The 15,410-nt window shown below is 36.0% G+C and overlaps 1 protein-coding gene across 1 annotated transcript; it reads right to left on the minus strand.

Annotated features, from left to right (window-relative positions):
- Positions 1-14,159: 14,159 nt before the first annotated feature.
- LOC127105307 (histone H3.2-like) lies at positions 14,160-14,812 on the minus strand. The gene has a single exon (XM_051042474.1). It carries the CDS (start codon positions 14,722-14,724, stop codon positions 14,314-14,316), a length of 411 nt encoding a protein of 136 aa, XP_050898431.1. The 5' UTR covers positions 14,725-14,812; the 3' UTR covers positions 14,160-14,313.
- Positions 14,813-15,410: the final 598 nt, after the last annotated feature.

Raw genomic sequence — 15,410 nt, forward strand, 5'->3', positions numbered from 1 at the left:
TTAATATTAAAAATGCCAAAAATATTTTTCTTATTGTTTGACCTCCAATCTTCATCTCATTTATGATTTCTCATTGTTTGACTTTGACTTTCAATGTCATTTGGTCAACACATATGGATTGGTACATTTTATTTCACCTTATGCACTTTATTCTTTCCATTTTCCTTTTCCATTATTCATCTCTTTCTTCTTCTTCTTCTTCTTTTTTCTTTTTTTTGATCAATGAGTTGAAGGTTGATAAGTTAGCATTGATTAGGAAGACTTAACCTTCCTTGATTCAAATCTAATTCATCTTGATCAATTGATCAAGTGAATGGCTTTGCATTAAGGATAGGTTGTTTCCTAAATTATGCAAAAGACTTAAACCAATACAAGATCAATTCTCTTCTTCTTTTTGGCATGTCAAGTTGTTGGAACTTGGTTCACTAATCAAGACTTTTAACTTGTGTTGTTGCCTATATTATTATTGACCGGCCTCAGATAGTTGTGACTTCTACATAAGTCCAATTATGATTGCTTAACATAGCGCTAAATTTGCCTTATGGCACACTAACTACTAACATTAACCATTAACCATTAACATTTACTTTTTGCTCTTTACTTTTATGCAATTTACTATTCTTGTACATATTATCCATTTGCTTTTCCCTTTGCTCACTTGAGCACATGTTTATGTTAATGCCATTTGCCTTTTGCTCATTTGAGCACATAATTGTGTATATACTATTGTGCTTGTGTTTTGTTTTGATTGTTGAGAATCAAATGCAAAAAAATGGACAAATGGACTTAGTTTCTAGGACATTCCCTATGCAAAAATTGGAGTAAAAGGACCTTAATGATGAAGATGGATTAGAAGGACAAGCATCTAAACTCACTCTTGTCCATTCTTGATTTGCTTCATAAAACTCTTTGATGTGTGTGTTCTTGTGCTAGGGACTCCATCTTGATTCAAACTTGAGGAACTATTGCCATGAGCTTCTAAGAGAAAGAATTACAAGATGCCTTGAAGAGCCTTCCAAGAGTTCATTTGATTGATGATTGCTTGGGTTTATGTTTATGTGATTGCTTATTCCAAAGGATGGGAGCTACTTGGATCATCAATATGATCTCAAGAGAGGAACTCCATTGTGGTTTTGTTTCTTATTCCTTACCTCTTGCATGCTTAGGACTTTAGCCCTTCTTCTTCTTCTTCTCTCCACTCTAACCCAAGCCAAACTTTTGTGCAGACACTTAACATTTGTTTTCAACATTAGAAACCTAAGCCTTATGCTTTTGATTTTTAAACCTTCTTTTCATAACACTTTTTTTGAATTGAATCTTTAAGTCCACTTTGACCATTTTGTATATACTTCTAATTGGTAAATATAACCCATTCAAATGTCTTTTTGTGGTTCCAATGGCCACTTCCTTAATCAAATTTTTCATAACCTTTAGCTGTTAGGTTAGAGTTATCTTGGTGGTAGATGTAATACTCACCTATATCCTTAGTGATGGACAATGAGTCTTCCATGCTTATTATAGGGTTAACCCCTCACTAGCATGTTGAAGCTATCCTCACATGATGGATTTGTGGTTTTAGGTTGAGTTTTCTCCCTTTGATAACAAAAGACCTTAAGGCTTTTGGACCAATCAATTCACCAACTCATTTTGAGATTGTTACCCCGAACTACGAGGTTTTGATCCTAATCTTTTTTTAAGATGGTACGTAGGCAATGGGTTTATCCATCCAAACACAAAAATGTAAATAACTTATATATTCTCTTCTCATCTCTTCAATCATGTTTGCACAAACAAATTTTCACAAAACAACAACCTTACCCCAAGTATGAAAAGGGCTCCCTAGGAGTACCTAGGATGTTTTGGGTGCCTAACACCTTCCCATTGCATAACCAACCCCCTTACCCAGATCTCTGACTCTCTTTTACTAGTTTTTGATTCGATAAAACTTTTAGGTTTTTGTTCGCTTTCTAACCATTCCTTTGGATAAATAGAAGTGCGGTGGCGACTCGACTTGTATGATTTACCTTGGATTTAGTCAATATCTCTAATGGTAACGAATACCCCGCTACAGAAAAGTGGCGACTCTGCTGGGGATATGTGTGTTTGCCCTAGTGGGTTTTGCCTACTTTTCATACTTGTTGTATTGTACTATATTGTTTTGTGACATATTTTTGTGCAATTTGGGATTACTGTATTGTATGTAATGATTGAATTGCTTGAATATTAATTCCTTGTATGCTTGGTGATCTTTGTGAGATGAGTTCTATACCTGGACTCGAGTGCACTTAGGATAGGAGAATCGCATAGTCTTGTTGACTTGCGTGGAGTTATTCCTTAGCAAGTTGACTTGCAAGTCCATTCACTTGGTGGAGGTCATGTTGGGATCAATAATGTCACACAAGTAGTTGTGGTTGGACATTACTCTTTCCAATATAGACCTTAGAAGCCAAGGACCTTAGTTTACCAAGCCCATCTTGGCCTATTCTTAGGATGTAGTGCGAAAGTCGTTCAAGTGTAAGATTTGATACGATTGTTACGCGATACTACACTCATAAGAGTCTCTCTTGAGAATATTTTTGGAATACGAGTAGTCGTTTCTCCGATAATATCCGAAAGATGGGATGATGACTATGGGAACCTCTTGTAGAACATGTTTGGCAGGTTTAAACCCTAGTACACTCCCTTTGGGTGGTTCTTAACCGAGACTCCATGCTCGTGACTCGCAACAAACCCTTGATTCGTGGTTGATCCGTTCATATATCCTTAATATCAATGGAACTTGGGTGTTGATAAAGTGTAAACCATAATCCACCAAAATGGATGATTGATATTAAGGATGATATGATCCATCCCATGACCTTTGTTTGGTGTGCTTTGCTTGATCCTTGAGTGTGATTGTTGCATTCATGCATTCATGCACTCATTTGCATCCATATCATCAATAATGAAGAAAATTTTCAAGGAACTTAAGGGGTCTATTTGCAAATTTTCAGACATGGAAAGACAAAGAAGGAATACCAAGAAGTACAGTTTCAGACAACCATATTTGAAAGAGTTAAGGAATCTAACATCCTATGTACTAGATCCCTTGGGTTTCAAGGCTCGTTTTGGGAAGCTTCTTCCTCTTCTGACTACTCAGGTGGATGAAGGATTAATGAGTGTATTGGTGCAGTTTTATGATCCCTTGTACCGTTGCTTCACGTTTCCAGATTTCCAGCTTTTGCCTACACTTGAGGAGTATGCCTACCTTGTGGGTTTACCTATTCTAGACCAGTTGCCGTTCAGTGGCTTGGAGAGTACTCCTACTTCTCAAGAGATCGCAGACATGTTGCACATAGATGAATCTTTGGTCGGTGCTCATATGACTACCAAAGGTGGAATTCAAGATCTCCCTTCTGAGTTCCTCATTGCTCAAGCTATTATGTATGGGAAGGCCATGAGTGAGGACGCCTTTGAGGCCATATTTGTACTTCTCATCTATGGGTTAGTATTGTTCCCCAACATCGACAAGTTTGTGGATATGAATGCTATTAGGATCTTCTCTACTCTTAATCCCGTTTCGACTCTGTTGGGTGACACTTATTTTTCTTTGCATATGAGGAATGCAAAGGGTGGTGGCGCCATTGTGTGTTGTTTGCCTCTGTTGTATAAGTGGTTTATTTCTCACTTACCACAGACGGTCGCCTTCAAGGAGAACAAAGGATGTCTACGGTGATCCACGAGACTTATGTCTCTCACTAATAATGATATCTCTTGGTACAACCGTGTGTATGATGGTGTGCAGATTATCGACTCTTGTGGTGAATTCTCCAATGTACCTCTTCTTGGTACATGTGGTGGGATTAACTACAACCCTGTTTTGGCACGTCGTCAGCTTGGGTTCCCCCTAAAGGATAAACCTAATAACATTCTGTTAGAGGGTGTATTCTTTCAGGAGGGTAAAGATCCCCAAAACTTGAAGGGCAGAATGGTCCGCGCTTGGCGCAAGATTCATAGGAAAGGAAGGAAAGAGTTGGGTCCTAAGAACCCTGGAGTTTTTGAATCTCCAAACAGTGAGATTCAAACTCAATTTTCAAGTTGAAAATTCTCAGGTTTTCCTTTGAATTGTGAGGGTTTCAATTCAGGGGCAAAGCTGGCGCGCAAGGTCTTTTTGAAATGAGCACAGAGGCCTTGTATTTATAGCATTTGGGATTGATAATTTCACACTTGAAAATTTGCTAAATTTGGAAATGTGATGCACAAGCTTGCATGGGAGTGTACATGCCCATGAAGCAATCCATTTTGATCCAATTGCAACTGTACTGAAGTTCAAATGATGCTTGAATGGCAAGGCAATGTTAAATGGATTTTGGACATTTGATTTTTCCACTTGATGTAGACATGTTAAGACAATGCGCAACCCTAACAAACCTCATCCAAAATGCATGAAATATGACTCTTTGTAAAAGCTTAGATCAAGGGGAACAACTTTGATGTTGGCCACTTTTCCATTTGGGACTTGGATCATGGTGAATTTTGAGGTGGAAGTTTGGAAATTTCAACATGTTGTAAAATTTTCTAAGTGTTTAGTCATATATCTCAATATTCCACCTTGCTTAACTTTTTATGTGAGTTCCAAATGAGAAACATGTCTTCATAAAAGTTGTATGTCTTTCAAAGACCTTCAAAATGGTCACCAATTTCATGTCATTTGAATTTATAATGATAGGGTTATGCATTTTTGAAGTTGAGGAAAATCACTTGTTCAATGGCATAGGGCAAAAATGACCTATAATGTATCCTCATATAACATGATCATAAAAGTTGATTTAGCTCTCACTCCAAACATCAAAGTTGAATTAGACATCTTGAATTTGATTATGCAACTTGGAAATCTTCCATATCATGAAAATTGAGCAACTTATGGTTTTGGGAAGTTGACTTTCAAATTAGGGTTTAGACAAAATGACCTATAATGTTTCAACATGTAAAATGATTTTCCAAGCAAAATTAGCTCTAGACTTCAACATGAAAGTCGTTTGGAATGTCATATAGAGTAACTTTTCTCTTGGAATCATTTTTATATGGTGGAAATTGTAGGAGATAGGGTCTAGGGAGACCCAGTTTTGATCAGGTGAATTCATCTAGCCAACCACCATCAACCAACTTGCCAACTTCCAATTCTCTTGACTTTCTAGGCTCATGGTAGATCATATATGCATAAGATGATGAATTTTGAAATGTACCTTGAGAAATTTGATCAATTGGTGAGATAGCTTGTTGGAGAAGTTACTTAAGATACCCAGCCAAACTAGGGTTTCCAAGGCAAATCATCTCCAAATTCTTGAAGAATGTTTGATCAATATAACATTTAAAGATAATTGGGACTCATATATGATGCTTTTAAACATTGTGAATCAATCCTTGGTTGTGCTCTTAGCTATGAGGGTCTTAAACCCTATATATGAACTTGATAGATCAATGATGATCATGCCCTACCTACAAAAGAGTTAGGCAAATGCAAAGACATATTTTTGGTATTTTGGTTAGTAAAATGATAATATACAAGTATGATACAATCACATAGTGCTTGGAGATCTCTCCCAAAGAAAACCCAATGAAAGAGGGGTAAGGAGGATGCCAAGGTATGATCTCAATGCCAATGCATATGATGAAATTGCATGAGGGATCTTAGGGTCAAAATTGGGGTCTTACACAAACTTTTCATAGCGATTTTCTTTGCAACCTCTTCAGAGCAATTTTCTCTACAACCTCTTCATAGTGATTTCTCTGCAACCTCTGCACTTGGATTTCTCTGCAGCTTCTTCAATCTGCTTCCTTCAGCAATCTCTCTGCAACATGAATCTTCATCATCTGCATCCATTCGATAACTCTTCACAATCGCGGCAAAATCTCAAGCTCGTTCTTCACCAAGTTCATCAAGCTCAAAGCTCTGCACAAATTCTATTCTCTGCACCAGCATCAACAAGAATCCTCATAAAGAAGAAGAAGAAGAAGAAGAAGTGTATCAAGAGGAATCGTGATACGTGTTTTGTCGTTACGTCACGATATGAATCTAGTAAGTTTTCCTTACTACTTGCTCGTTCCAATACTCGATTCTTGGCACGACTTACTTCATTTTGATGATGCACGTTTGGAGTTGGTGCAAACCCGAAGACTGAATGTGTGATGTGATTCTTGGAGTTGATTTCGGATCCACGAGTTTCGAGTTATTCGTCTTGATTCTGTTCTTGAGAAAAGTGTTAGGACGCGTGGTGATTTTGGATGAAAGATGGCTCATGGCTTTGTTAGGTTTTAATTGGAAAGTGAGGACGGTGATGGTTATGCATGTGAAGAAGCAGCGAAGATGAATCGCCATTGTATTTTGAACTTCATGTTAGGGCCAACAAGGTTACAACCTTCAGCTTGGGCCTATGGGCCCAAGGTCTCCCCGTGCACTGCTTTCCTTCTATCTGCACCCCCTTTACAAGGCTGGGGTTCGATTGGGCTTGAGATGATAGGCCTCTGCGCCCATTTGTTATACAAACCCCTATTTTCTAATTCTGCATCCTTTTTAGCTCAATATACTTAGATTTTGGCTTAATTAGGATTAATATTTGTTAATTAGGTTAATTTAATTTTTAGGATTATAATTAGATTCTTAGAACATAAGTTAGGCTTTTAGAATTTTGATTAGACTTTTAGAAATAGAATTTAGGATTTAATTAGATTTTAGTATATAATTTTAATTAGAATTAATTAGGTTTAATTAGATTTTAATGGATTTTAGAATTTAGTTCATTTCTAAACATTAGGCTAAAATAGATTTTAGGACTTAATCAACTTTTAGGTTCTAGTTAGATTTTTTAATTAGAATTAAATTTTTGCTCATAATTGGATATCCTTGTGAAATGACCATTTTGTCCTTGGGGTTTATTTTGTTGTTTTATACATATAAATGCATGCTTCTTTAGGACTAATATTTGACTTAGAATATTAGATAGTTTTAATCAAGTTTTTTGATTAACATGACATGCTTCCTGATCATGTATAATCCCACAGTCCATTCAAATGATAAAAAGTCCCTTGATCACTTGATAAAACTACTTTTAATATTGTGGATCTCCAAGCTTCAAGTTTAAACTCTCATGCAAGGCATCCCAGTCAAATCAAGCAACGGATTATACAAGATATATCAAAGGTCAAAACTTGGTAAATACAATTCAAATTGTATGCCATGAGCCTTAAGTAATGAGGAATGATGAGACGAAGTTTCTCCTACCCTTGTATAGAGTGACGTTGCGTACAGGGCATATGTCCTAGCTATTCAAAGCATTTGCCCTAATTCGTAGACTTTAATACAATGCGAATCAAATAAATTGCCAAGTCTCCTTCACATGAAGCAATATCAACTCAAGGAGCAACAATGGGGATTCTTCTCCAACAACTTGTTAGTTATAATAGATATCATATTCCATGAGCCTTAAGTAATAAGGAATGATGAGACAGAGTTTCTCCTATCCTTGTATAGGGTGACTTTTCGTACAGGGCGTAGGCCCTAGCTATTCAAATCATTCGCCCTCATTCATAAAATTTAGTGTGATTCTTATCAAACAACTGTCAAGCACTCTTCATATTCCATTATGAATCAATCATTTCTTTGCCTCAATCATCTTGTTGTCAGCCCTGGTGGGCTGAACTACGAAAGTTATGACTTTCTCATTGCACAATGAGAATACGTAGGCAGAAGAATTCAGATTCTCTACGAGCTACCTTATTCATTAATCCTTCATTCTTAACTTATCAATCAATACCATCTTTTGAGATCAAATATCATTTTTCCTTTGATTCCATTCATATCCTTTTAGGAAGACCTAATCAAATTCCACCTTGTGAAACAAGAGTTGTTTGGCTTATTTTCATACATTTAATTCCTTTGTTTTGGGTTATTCTAATACAACTATACCATGCCTTAAGCCCTTCACTTGTTGGTTTACCTTTACTCTTCGGTTCAAAGTTTATTCCTTCATGGATCCTATATACCGTTCTTCTTTGATTTCAAATTGATTGTTCCCCTACAATGATATATTGTTCCCTGTACCAATCAATACTTTCCTTTCGATTCCATACTCACCCTTTTAGGACAATTGTCCACATTTGTGTCAAGAGTCGTTTGGCTTATTGCCAGACATTTAATTCTCTTTGTTTCCGGTCATTCCAATACAATGATACCATGTCTTAGGCCCCTCACTTATTGGTTTGGTTGTTTACTCTTTGGTTCAAATCCAGTTTTCTCCTTTATGGATTTCCCATGCTACCATTGTCTTTTGGTACAAGTTATTATTCATCACTTCATTCATACCCTTTTAGTTGTGTTTGTCTTGTTAGTCATTGTTGCTTAGACAAACACTTCTTTATCCTCTCTTTGTTTTTATGGTTCCACGAACTACGAATACTCTGATTTTCTCATTGCACACTGAGAATACGTAGGCACGATGATGTGAATCTTGGTGAGCATAATCCGAATTAATCCTTCTTCTGCCTTAGGGCATCATCCATTCATCTCCATGATGCATTCATATTATACCTTCAATCACTTCATGTGATATACTCTCTCTTTGATTCAAATACATTACCTCTTTGAGCTCCATCTTGTGTCACCTTGTGAACTAAGAGTTGTTTATGATGTGAAACCAAACACTTAATTCCTTTGTTTCGGTTATTCCAATATAGTGATACCATGCCTTAGGCCCCTCACTTGTTGGTTCATACCGGTTTTACTCTTAGGATCATTTTTAATCCCTTTTTGGATTTCAAATCATATAATCCTTTGGTTCAGACCATACCTTTATCACAACTTCTTTTCACCTCCCATCGCTAGTTCTATGAACTACGGAGCTCTGAATTCCTTGTTGAACTATAAGGATATGTAGGCACGAGGGTCTCAATCCTCATTGAGCACTTTATATATTCTTTCCTTTTCCCTCTATTCTTTCGCGAGTAATCTTTAGATATCACACCCATTCGAGCAAAAATGATCAAAACGGTTCTCGTTGGCTACAACGGATGTAAGGAGTGCTAATACTTTCCCTTTGCATAACCGACTTCCTTACCCAATTATCTCTTTCCCCCGAGTTTTATCGATGTTTTCCCTTTCCTTCGGGAATAAAGTTCGATGGTGATTTTGTTGTATGTTCGAGCGTGTGATACGTTCAGGTATATTTCTGCTAGATTCACAATGGTTTCCTAAATGTAACCAAGGTTTCATTAATCCTCAAGGATCCAATGAAGATTGGGTACCTATCACTTTTTGTTGATCTTGTAGGATAAATGTCTTGGCTCTATAAAGATAGTATGGGATCTCATTTGTGAAGGCTCAAGACATGATACGGGTGACATATCCTTATTGCTTTGACTTTATGGCAAGGAAGAACCATAGTGTTACCAAGGAGGTCAACATTTAGTGTTATGTGAATTTGGTAAAAGTGTGTTGATTATTATTAAAGTTTTTTATCCGAGAAGTTTCGGGAAAGGTATTATGTTTCATGATGTAGGTTTATCTTCAACAAGGCATACTCAAGTGCATCAAATTAGGGATTGATCAACCTAAGATAATGAGACCTGAGGAGGAGCAAGTTAATTGTCATGATTGAACAAGATTGAAAGTCCAGTCGTAAAGGATGATCATCAAGTCAATAAGATTCTTGGGTGCATTAATAATCACACTTTCAAGTACTTTTGCAAAGAGAAAAGTGGTAAGAGCGTTCGTTTTCAACAGTGTTTGCGATACGTTTTACATTTATTCCAACTTTTGTTCGAGAGTTTCTTATGGAATGCAAGTGCAGCCTCTGTCATTCGTACGGTGAGGTAATATCATTTAAATCTTTTTCTTGCTTTCTAAGTAAGTTCTTTCTTTTACCTGTTTATTTCTCAAAGGTATGTGATATATTGTGTGTATGATACATGTTATGAGTGTTCATTTCCAAAAAAAAGAACAAATGTAACCATTTTGTGTTTCATTTAACATGCTTATAGTGGCCTCATTCTAAATATCTCCATGATTACAAAGATTTTGAATTACTTCAATATTGATATGTTTAATCTTACTTATAAATCTCTAGGCCAAGCTCAATAGTTCTCTCAACATACCCTAACCAACATGGGCTATTTTTGGGATGTAAACCATCGGGTGTACTACTTCTGTATGGGTAAGAATGGTAGAAAAATTTATAATTTTGATGATCCTGCAGAGTTTGGTGATGATGTTACTGAAGGACATATGGATGATGAACAACCAATTGGTGCCTTTGATGATGTTCTTGAGGGTGATGTTGTTATGCAAGATGCTCCTCATGGAGATGCTCATGGCAATACTTTTGGTGCTAGATTTGGTGATACGTCATCCATCATGACTATGCTCTAGAACATGAAGTTGAGGCAAGACGAGCGGTATGTGGAAGATTGTAGAAGGAGAGGTGCCTTTGAGGCTGCTCAAATGGAGATATTTCATCTGATGCAAGAACACATGACTACATAAGATGCCAAATTTGATATCTTTGTTTCTTATGTGATGAAAAGTTTTATGTCTATGCAAAATGAGATGGATGTGAATCATGTAACTGCGATTGCTAGGATTAACCAGATGATCTCAACCCAAAATGAGAATCATCATCATTATGCTCAATTTTACCGAGAAATGTGTGAGTTCTTGGATTTTAACTATGGAAATGATGGTCAAGGATTCCATATGGGAGTTACACCAATGCCTAGGGGTCGTGGAAGATGATTAAGTGTTGTGATGTGGTGTTGTTGTGTCTTTAAGTCTCATGTTTTATGATGAACTTCTTAGAGTCATTCTTTGAGTCTTCACGCATTGTTCCTTAAGATTGGTTTGTGTTGCTGCTAGTTATGTATTGACAATGTTACTAATTTGTTTGAATTTGTGACAATGGTTTTACTATGTGTATTTCCACGGATGACAATTGTGTAATGATTGTTGTTTTGTTATTTATGTTGTGTTATTTCCATTGTGTATCTTCATGTATGTTGCATATATGTGAGTGCACGTTCTTATCCTTGTAATTGCATTTGTATCGTATATTGTATGTGTGATTTGTTGTATCTATGTGATACTGCTAATAACTTACTTTGTCTTTTTTTGATGTTGTCAAAGGGGAGAAGTATATGCAACTATGAAGCTATGATGCATACATTCAGGGGGAGCCTTCATGGACACGAAATGCATCAGCTTAAGTTTTGCCATCATAAATAATTAGGAGTATATGAGTGCAACTTTCTGCTAAATGTATTTTGTATGATATCAAAACTAGGATACTTTAGCGTTTATGTACATTGGACGGTATCATCTGATTCTAGGTGTGCGTTTTATAATTAGGAAACATGACAACATGTTTTTGAAATGGTTTAGAAAATATTCATGCATCAAGAAAAGGTTTGTGCATCAAAAAATATTTTTTGTGTGAAAAACTGACTACAAGTCCACACATATGAATTATAGGTCAGCCTATAGAAGAAAAAAAATTATACAGGTTGACACATACGTTTTATAGGTCGGCTCATGTGCTAAAGTTTTAAAGCATGTAGGCTCTGTTAGATGTGTCGCCTCTACAGGTCGGCACATGACATGTACAAGTTGACGCATTGCTTCTACATGTTGACACATAACTTGTACAGGTTGACACATTGCTTCTACAAGTCGACACATGCATCGTATGTGTCGACACATGATTTGTATAGGTCAACACATACATTAAAAATCTTGAAAATTTGCATTGTTTCTTATCCTTTTGCTTATCACTTATTTATATATATATATATATATATATATATATATATATATATATATATATATCATTTTCTAGCAAAGTTTTTATAGAGTAAAACTTATACGAAACTAGGATTTCAAAGCATTCTCATCATCTTCAACGTCATTCTATGAATACACACAATCAAACTACATATAATCATTTTTTGATTGGGTATCTAGAATTGGGGTTGATAATGTCAATTTAGGTTGATTGTACTGTAAATTGGGTTGAGATCCTTAAGGGTTTCAAATCAGAAAACCAATGTGGGGTTTACCTTCAAGATCGTTTAGGGATTCGAAGGTTTTGGACAAGATTACGCAATCCGGATCCGATCGAGTGAAGTCTTTGAAGAACGGGAGGTTATTGCAAAGGAGTGGCGTGAGACACTGGATCGTATTGGTAAATCTTGGGTTATAATAATTGCACGTTTTGGATTCGATCGAGTGAAAGCTTTGAAGAACAAGGGGTTTCTTGCAAATAAGTAGCGTGAGACGGTGAAGCAAATTGGTATTATTGGGTTCCTTGATCAAGCTTTAATCAAGGGAAAAAAATGTGTCATAATCAACATCAAACTTATGGTTTGTAGAGTTGGATTACTATATATCTCTTGTATACAAACGTTTACAAAGTAAGAATAATTACATTATCTCAATTCGAGTTCAAATTAAGGGCAAACGTACCTATAGTGAGGTCGATTGAGGAACTGCCTAAACAAATCCTTGTGTACCCTCTCTCTCTCTCTCTCTCTCTCTCTCTCTCTCTCTCTCTCTCTCTCTCTCTCTCTCTCTCCACACACATATTTATTTCATCGATCGTGCGATCAATTTGTTTGGATAATATTTTTTATTCCATTTTGAAATTGGTGTTGTTGAGTTGATCACAATTCCTTAGATTGTAACTGGGTTTTAAGATCAAGAATACCACATAAAATTCCAAACAATATCGATTACACACTAGGTATTCAACAAATTTTCTCCATTGATTTTTTGTGTGAATTATCATTGGAAGTAAACTATTCTTATTGCTTTGCATTCGACTAGTCGAGATTAATTGTGTTTGGTCAATTTGTGTTTCATTATCATATTATGATTACTATTACGCATATATGAGTTTTTTGATAGCGGGTTTGGTTAAACGATTTTGATTCGGGATACTTCTCATTGCTTCCATGCGCCATAAATGTTTTAAAACTATTTTGTCAATGTTTAAAACTTCACATGTTAGCCCATGAAAAACTTTGTTCTTGAAAGGGGACAACGGGCTTAGGTTTTTTTTTTTTGCCAAAGATAGGTAAACAAACTAGGGTTAAAGAGAAGAAGAGAAATATGTACTTTGAGAGAAACTTGACGTGTCAATTGATTTTGGTGGGAAGGGAGAAAATTGTTTGAAGTAGCCAAAGATTGATTGACATTTGACATGTAATTTGAGATTTGGTTGAAATTTATTTATTTCATTTGTTGATTACCAAAATGTTCAAGTATTAGTGTAAATTGAAATAATTGGTAGGGCATTTTTGGTAACTTAATTCAATATTATTTTGAAGGGTTGATAATAGATATCATTTGATATTTGTTGATTATAGATATCATTTGATATTTGTTGATTACCAAACAAACTCTCTCGCATTTTCTCCCATGTAAAGTTATTTCAGTGAAATTTAGGCCCTCCACTTTTTGTGCAATCTATTAATTAAATTATGAAATTAAAAACTGAATGGTTAAGATTGACACCGGACATGCTCCAGTAAAAACTTCACAGAAAAGGAACCAAACCCCGGATATCAGACACTAACTTATCAAGGTTTAATAGTCACATCCATCTATAATTGCATTTATCAAGAATTAGTTTCCACAAAGTTAACTAAAAATGGTTTTTAACACTACATAGCAAATTCACACCCCCTTGCAAGTTGCAATAGCCCTTTGGACTTAAACTGTGGAAAATGATTCGTTTCTCACCTATCTCCACACGCCAGGCTAGTAAGTTCAGCCATGTAGAACATCATTATATCTTGTTAAAACATACACCTTTATATTTAGCAAAAAGAGATTTGTTGGAAATAGTAATTGAACCATACAATACAAAAAGTAGTTAAACTGCGGAATAAAGGTGGTAGAATTATACATAATTAAGAAAACAAATTCATACTCTAAGATATCCAGCCTGAACATGGGTATAAAATAATTCACAATGTTAATAATTTTTTATGTATATAATTTGAAGTTTATTATTTAGAGATTTAAAAGAACAAAACAAAACTATGCTTGAAAAGACTCTTGATGCATTTTGACTTGTTCGTGTCATTTCATTAAATTGAGTGATCAAAAGAAGAAAAAAGAGTAACAAGAACTATTGTTGAACAAAGGACAATACATTCATTTGATAAGGCGCTAAGCACAATTACAGAATTACAATGTCAGATTCACAAGAAATTAAAACAAATGGTTTGTGACTAACTACATAATGAAAATATCTACACAAACCCTAAAGCAAGAATTCAACAAGATCAAGCTCGCTCGCCTCTAATACGCCTAGCAAGCTGGATATCCTTAGGCATGATAGTGACACGCTTGGCATGAATTGCGCAGAGATTGGTGTCCTCAAAGAGTCCAACAAGGTACGACTCAGCTGCTTCCTGGAGTGCCGACACGGCGGAGCTCTGGAAACGGAGGTCGGTCTTGAAATCTTGAGCTATCTCACGAACGAGACGCTGGAAAGGAAGCTTGCGGATCAGAAGCTCAGTGCTCTTCTGGTACTTACGGATTTCACGGAGAGCGACGGTTCCTGGCCTGAAACGATGTGGCTTCTTCACTCCTCCGGTGGCCGGAGCAGACTTACGAGCGGCTTTGGTTGCCAGTTGCTTCCTTGGGGCTTTGCCGCCGGTGGACTTGCGAGCAGTTTGCTTGGTACGTGCCATTGAAAGATAACAGAAAAAGGTTACTAAAAGATTATATAACTTGAGACTTGTTTTCAGTTAAGCTTTGAGAGTGATGATTTTGGAGGAGAGAAACTGGTTAGTTATATAGTGCTGATTTTGTGCGTGTTTTGAATTTGAGAGGGTGAATTGGTTATGATGTGGCCGTTGATTTTAGTTTGATAATCGACGGATGATGTTTGTTTGGAGAAGTTGAGCACGCGGATTAGTGACGTGGCATGTCGAGGAGTTTGAAGTGTATGATGGTAATCGTTGATGTGGTAATGATGAAAGGTTGAGATTGAATTTAAGAGAGTGACGCGGATCGATAGATTTTTGGTGAGGGGAAACGAAAATGAAAGTATAGGAAGGAAATTTCATATTTTTAATTGGGCAGGTTCTGAAAATGGGTCTAGTGGATTGAAATTCCAAACTATTGGGCTTTGAAGTTTGAGCTCCTTTCTTTACTACAAAATGTCCTCACCATTTTTCTAAAAATTTATGTAACTATACAATAAATCATCTTTTCAGTTGAATATTGTTATTAAATTTATCAAAAGACTAATTGTTATTATAATTTAATGGTGACAAAAAATTAATTTTTGGTGAATTAATTTTGAGATTTAATGTATTTTGCTTGTCCTATAAATGAATTTTACTTTATCTTGTAAAGAACTTTTTTATATTTC

This window comes from Lathyrus oleraceus, chromosome 7 (genome assembly GCF_024323335.1).
Source record: "Lathyrus oleraceus cultivar Zhongwan6 chromosome 7, CAAS_Psat_ZW6_1.0, whole genome shotgun sequence".
NCBI lineage: Eukaryota > Viridiplantae > Streptophyta > Magnoliopsida > Fabales > Fabaceae > Lathyrus > Lathyrus oleraceus.